Raw genomic sequence first — 7,051 nt, forward strand, 5'->3', positions numbered from 1 at the left:
ACAAATAATAGAGAAGTTATTCAGCTGCTCTTGTTGTCTTACCTGATGCCCATTGGAATAGTTCTCTTTAGAAAGCTGCCGTGATTGCTTCTAAACTTATTTCAAACTGCTGATTTATGCAAATTTTTTATAAAAGAAAAGTTTGCCACGTTGGCTGAATTAAGGGAAGATTATGTATTGGTTTTGAGCAAGTTCTGTTGTCTTTCAGTGACAAAGGGGCCCTACTGAAGGCGGCAAATCCCAAAGTGCCCTCGGCCCACACAGAACTCTCATGGAAAGGGAGGCAAAGCCTCAATGGTCACGTACGTTAAGGCAGATGAAGATCCAGTGGGCCAAATCAGGAGAGTAGAGATATAAAGCTGTAATCCCTCTTCTGAATTACCCCTCAAAGGCAGCAAACCTCGGCAGCCTGGGCAGCTCTCTCGGGGTCACCGTGTCCCGTCCCGCTCCCCGGTGCCTCAGCCATAGTGCCACAGTGAGGGAGGCCCGGGCCAGCGCCTGGGTTTGGATTGGAACAGAGCTGCTTTCTGTGGTAAAACCGGCTCCCTGACACCACTGCTACAAGGGACTTTAAACACTGTCCAAGGTCACTGCCAGTTTGGGAAAGAGGCGTCTCAGAAATACCTCATTCCTGCAACTTTTGTGGGAAAGAGCAGCCGGGCAGGGCAGTGGGCCCTGGTTAGCGCTGTCCCGGAGGGAAAGGCCGGGGCGCCTCACGCCGGCAAAGGCAAAGGACAGACATCCCCTGAGGGCGAGAGGGCACAGCCCGCCCGGAACGGCGGAGCAGAGACTATCGGGGAGCCCGGGGGCCATGGGCCGAGCTGAGGTGCGGTGTAGGGAACAGGGCAGGGAACCGAGCCTGCCCGGCAGCGGCTGCGAACGGACCGGGAGAGATGGGAGTGTCCCCCGGGCTGGGGAGGAGCGGGCGGCGGGCACGGGGCGGTGCTGCCCAGCCCCAGAGCCCCGGGCTGGACTTTAATGCCGCACTCCCCGCTCCCCAGGGTGGCCGCAGGACTCCGGGAAGTTTTGCCGAAGCGGGGCCGTCCCCAGCAGCGGCAGGACAGGACAGGGGAGGGCTGGGCAGGGCCGCTCCGCCCGGCCCCTCGCTCCGCCCGGCGGGGCGGTGCCGCAGCCCAGCCCCGGTGCGGGTTCGGGTCCGGGTCCGGGTCCGGGCAGTGCCGCGGGCTCTCGCCGGCACCATGGGCCGGGACGGGCCGTGGCTGAACCTGTCCGGCAGCGCCTGTGCGGAGGGCGGGCCCTTCCCCGCCGGCACGGCCGCGCTGCTGGCCGCGCTCATGGGGCTGCTGGTGCTGGCCACGGTGCTGGGCAATGCCCTGGTCATTCTGGCCTTCGTGGTGGACCGGAGCCTCCGCTCGCAGGGAAACTTCTTCTTCCTGAACCTGGCCGTCGCCGACCTGCTGGTGGGTGAGTACCGGGGCGCCGCGGGGCGGGAGGTGGCTGCGCCCGTGTCACCGCCGACCTCTGCCCGCAGGCGGCTTCTGCATCCCCCTCTACATCCCCTACGTGCTGACGGGCGAGTGGAGGCTCGGCCGGGGCTTGTGTAAGCTGTGGCTGGTGGTGGACTACCTGGTGTGCACCGCCTCCGTCTTCAACATCGTCCTGATCAGCTTCGACAGGTTCATCTGTGTCACCAGAGCGGTAAGGGCTGGGCGGGGGTGCCAGCGGGGGCGGGAGGGGCTCCAGCCATTCCAGGCAGGGGGGTTTGCCTCGGGCACCGGGATTTCAGCGCCCTTGAGCCTCTCTCGAACAGCACATGAGACAGGGGCGATCGAGGCAGCTCCTCTCAGTCCTGGAAATAGTTCTGGGAGTGATTGGCTTTGCCAGAAAATGCATTTCCTTCTCACTTTTACAGTGGTAGAGGTACTCTGCTTTAAAACAGGCACAAGCTGTGTCTCAGAGGGAACACGGTGTACTAATTTCCTCCCCAGCTACACCTTGAATGAGCTTTAAAAGTTAAAAAAGCTGAACCAGAGCTGCTTTTCCAGGACACGGCCATGTCCCGTCGGCAGCTGATAGCCCCGGGCAGCCCCGCTGTGGCACAAGGCAGAGACCTCCCTGCAGTGGGTATCAAACTGCCAGGGGAATGTTGTGTACCGCTGTGGACGGGTTAAAAGATTATAAATTATCTAGCACAGGATGCAAAAGCCATTTCCATGTAACGGCCACAGAAGTAGCTCAAGTCGTGGCTGCAGCATGAAACTTATTAAAAAAGAAGATTAGACTTTGCACTTAATTTTCACCTAGACTATAATGCTTCAGAGTATTTTGGATGGTGACAAAATAACACATTTTATCTGTTAATAGTTTTCACACTTCAACACACACCTCTTGGTTATGTTCCACCCACATTTTCTTAAAATGTTCACCTAGGTCTGTTGCTCATTTAAATCACAAACAGTACAAAGAGAGGCTTTAGAATCAATTCAGCAGTTTTACCAACTTCTTTTTAAAGGGGGAGAAATGAACAGATAATTCTTAAACAGACAACACTCAGAATTCCTTTATTTTCTAGGTTCTGAATTAGCCATGAATTTTTCTTTCATAAACCAATCTCTCATGGCTAAGCACATAGTATAAATATATAAACTAGATGGTTTCAGAAACAGAAATGGAAACTGGTCATAATAAATGAAAATAGTCATCCACTTTAAAATACTTCAAATTAATCCCTCATATAAAAATCCCTCCCCAAGCAAGAGTACAGAAAATGACTGTTGGGTTAGGGCAGTATGAGAATGTATAAACAGGAATATCTGAAGTTCCAAATTATACTCCATCTCAATGAAAATGGTAACTTCCTCCAAGACTGCTCCTGAAATCATTCATAGCTTTGTTAAGGACTGCAAAATCAGACCCAATTCAGACACACTTAGGTTTCCTCAGCTCTGTGGCTCCTCTACCACAACAGCACAGCTGATTTCCACAGCTGTGGAGATCAAGGCCCACAGATGGGGGCAGTAAACATGAACCCCATACAGAATTTAAGGCTGAAGACTTCATATTCCAAATGCTGTGTGGCTGCACTGTGGAGACATGAAGGGTGAATTCCAAGCCCCTACATGAGTGTTTGCCCAGTGCCTCAGGGACAAAACATTCCAGGGAATCAGAATAGGGAAGATGATCTTGACTTTAAGATTCTGATGAATTCCATTGCAGATATGGCTTACTAACTCAGTATTACTGACACACTTCTTATTTCTGCACCTTACCTTCCCTATTTTCTAAATAATGGAAATGAGTTATTCTTTTGTAAAGCACTTTCCAGACCAGAACACTTCATCTATACACCTGAACTGCAAACAGGAATTCTGCAAGTACTTAATGAAAGAATTAAATTAAGTATATCAAACAGAAGATGATGTTGTAATTTTTTTGGTGTGATTTTCACATTAAGAGTCTCTCTAGAAAGCAGAAAGAAAAGAACTTGCATGATGTTCTGTGAATTCAAACCCTCTTACGTATTTCAAATTATTTAAAAACTCCAAAGTGTCAAATAAACATTTTTAACCATTCTGTAAACAGGTATCAGGGCTAATGCAATTAAATATGAAGCAACTGGTGACAACCAATTCTAGGAAGAGCAGTAGTTATTTGCTTTGAAGGAGACTTGGTTTTCGAGCTTTTAAGATCCGATGAGTGTCCTCAGAACTTACCCAATCACCTTGATAAGGTTTCTTGAAAGGCATATTTCAGAAATAACTCTTCTGTGAGCTTGGTCTAACCCTCACCCCAAAACCAGTCTCTCACCAACCCTCACAAGTGACAGAGAGAGAGAGCTAGGCTCCAAAGCAGCCACATAACTGTCTGGGATATAGGTAATGTGTGTGACTTTTGTCCCTCAGGTCAGCTACAGGGCTCAGCAAGGCACGACCAGAAATGCAGTACTGAAGATGATGACTGTATGGATTGCTGCTTTTCTCCTCTACGGGCCAGCCATTCTCAGCTGGGAGCACATTGCCCAAAACAGCATTGTCCCTGAAGGAGAATGTCATGCAGAATTCTTCTACAACTGGTATTTCCTAATGATTGCCTCTACTGTTGAATTCTTTACACCTTTCATCACTGTTACGTACTTTAACTTAAGCATTTACCTTAACATCAGGAAACGCACATTGCTCCGAAATGAAAACCTCTCACCTAGTCAAGAGGACTGTGAAATGAATTTCCAGGGGGAAAAAAGGGAACACACTGTGTTTTTTGTAAAGCCAACTAACAGAGACAAACAAGAGAAGAGAGCAAGCATCCTTCTTCCCCCAGGGAGAGCTCCAAGGCTTCAGGCCTTGGCTGAGCTTGGCAATCAGCCATCAAATCTGAGTGTCAGTCACAACCTCCCACCCCTCCGGGTGGATGGAAAGACCAGGCCTCCCAGGAATGGCTTCTTCCCAGCAACAGAAAGCCTGTGCCAGCCCAGCAGCAAAGTGGATGTTGCTAACATTATGGCAAATAGATTTAGACTCTCCCGGGATAAAAGAGTAGCCAAGTCTTTAGCAGTTATTGTCTGTGTGTTTGGGTTCTGCTGGGCTCCATACACACTCCTGATGATCATCAGGGCAGCCTGCCATGGGCACTGTGTGCCCTACTCCCTCTATGAGATCTCATTCTGGCTCCTGTGGGTGAACTCAGCCATTAACCCTGTTCTCTACCCACTGTGTCACACGAGCTTTAGGAAAGCCTTTATAAAACTCCTGTGTCCACAAAAGGCCAAAGTCCATCCTGACATTTTGACATGAAAAGTAGAGAGGCTGAAAATTAGTACATCCTGTATTTGGTGGGAGCACCAAAAAGCAAGTATTGCAATACCTGCAAATATTTATGAAATACTGGTAAGTAGGTACAAGTGTAGATATTTATGAACGTGTAGAAATACAGTCATCCACATTGCTGGGAAAATTACAGCAATGAAAAGAAAGGTCATTTTTCAGAGCTCTTCGGGAAATTACACCAACAGCATATTTTCTAGTAATGGTGCATTAGTGTTGAAGCACTGAAAATAATAACTTCCATGGCTAATAATTAGAGTTCAGGTTCTGTCACTTTTAATAACTGTAAATATAATGCATAAAGCATTAATCTTGGATCTGTTATATCTTACCCCAAGACATCAAGGGTCTCAGTTTTTAAGTCTAGGAAGCTTTCCCCCTCCACTTCATGGCAAGCCAGACAAGACATGACCAACGATAAAAATACAGGAAAAGCATGGGACAGGAGGCAGCACAAATGATGTTACCAGAGAAGCTGAGCAACTGCAGCAGATAAGGGAGGACTGATTTGAGTGGAAAAGGTGATGGCAATGGAAGAGTGGAATATTTAGTAGAATGAAGTCCAGGAAGAGAAGTATAAATGAGTTTTGAGCTTTGCAATAGGAAATACAAGAATTGGTAACTTATACACTGGAAGAATTTCACTAGGAGTCCCCTCCCTCAGCAGTGACTTCCTGCCCCTCACCAGGATCCTGCATGGGCAGGAATCTACTGAGGTCAAAACTACTCCCTACAGGGCTGAGGGTATTACTCTATGCTTTGCTGTAAGGACAGAGTAAGCCTAAGTAGTTCTGTAAGATCCATGACAGAGGTTTAGGTAAACTTCCAGTAATTTTTAAAACACTTAGAGTTGGACCTTTACTACTTTTAGCTAGATTTTAAAAAAAGTGTTGTTTTCCCCTACCCCACCCACTGAATCTTTCTATCCATCAAGTCATTAGCAGTCAAGAAAGTATCACTTGAAGTGTTGAGATACTTCCCAGGTTGTGCATCACGACTGGCATGACTCAAAGCCTTTACAATTTACAGCCTTGCTGCTGCCCAGGAGTGTCTCTGTCATTGTGCCTGTGCCACAGGAGCAGTTCACACCACTGATCCTGAGTTTGGAGTAGATTTGTCCCACAAGGTGTCACATTGAGCATCACTAATGATACAAGTTTGTCCCACCATCACCAGCATTTACTACATAACCTAACAGATGCTTTCCTTTGCTGACAAGTGATAATTACTGAACAGCTTTAGTTGTCCATTGCCACAGTCAAAAATGCATGGTAATACAACTGATCTTAAATTTTACAGCAGTAAAATTATTTACTTTGTAAACTTTCAATAAAAGTAATTAAGAGCTGTGGAAGAGTCCTAACTGTGTAGCCCTAACAAGTGGGAGAGGGTGAAAAAGCACCAGTCTACAACGTTTGGGTAACTGCAGTCGAAACTGCAAAACTGGTATTTCAAAGACACTTTCTAAGATACAAGGACTGACACTGAGAACTAAACAAACATGGTTAGCAAATACTGTAAACTAGGAGGGCATAACCCTACACTATGAACATATACCCACATGAACATCACCACCATATTCTGCTATGGATGTGCTATAACAAAACAGCTTAACAGTTCTATGAGGAACAGTTTCAACAAATACAGAGCACCATGAAGATTTCTGAATTAGCATAAATTATAAACCTGGAGAGGTAAAGCCTTTAAATTATCTCCCCATTCATTCCTCCTCCCTTCCAAGCCAGACTTATTCATCAGGATATTAATGATCTAATTATTGTCTACTCTGCAATTGTTTCCTAGGACTGCATTTGCCTTTTTCAGAAAACAGGTAGCACTAAATTACTGAACAATCCCACCAAAGTCTCATTTACTATGCAATCAAGCCAGGACACATTTTCAGAAAACAGTGGTCACTCAAGGAGTAATGCAATTCAATCAGTTATCTTTAGGACACCATATTCAGTAAAGGCAAACCAGACAGGTTAAAACTTTCAGCAACTGGCATTAACCCATAGACTGCACCAGCTTCACAGCAGCTGCCACTGGCTGTGCTCCACTGCTCAGGTTCCTACAGCACTGTCATTCAATTGCCACTCAAAACTCTGGCACAGAATCCAGTAGGATTCTTCCTCACTCCAGGTAGTCATAAAAGCATTCTGAAACGTGAGCACACATCATCTCAGTACCATGTGGAGAAACACTGGGTTTGTATGACAAACTCCTACATTAGAAATGCCAGCAGTCACCCAGCTCAGCCAGGGTAATTA

The 7,051-nt window shown here is 46.9% G+C and overlaps 1 protein-coding gene across 1 annotated transcript; it reads left to right on the top strand.

Moving 5' to 3' along the window:
- Positions 1–1,199: 1,199 nt before the first annotated feature.
- On the top strand, positions 1,200–6,992 carry LOC310913998 (histamine H3 receptor-like; the record flags this gene model as incomplete). The annotated part of the gene is made up of 3 exons (XM_083869877.1): positions 1,200–1,425; positions 1,493–1,659; positions 3,864–6,992. The coding sequence occupies 3 exons, from the start codon at positions 1,200–1,202 to the stop codon at positions 4,749–4,751; spliced, it is 1,281 nt and encodes a 426-aa protein (XP_083726003.1). The 3' UTR covers positions 4,752–6,992.
- Positions 6,993–7,051: the final 59 nt, after the last annotated feature.

The sequence above is a fragment of the Zosterops lateralis genome (genome assembly GCF_965231275.1).
Source record: "Zosterops lateralis genome assembly, chromosome: 12".
NCBI classification, from domain to species: domain Eukaryota; kingdom Metazoa; phylum Chordata; class Aves; order Passeriformes; family Zosteropidae; genus Zosterops; species Zosterops lateralis.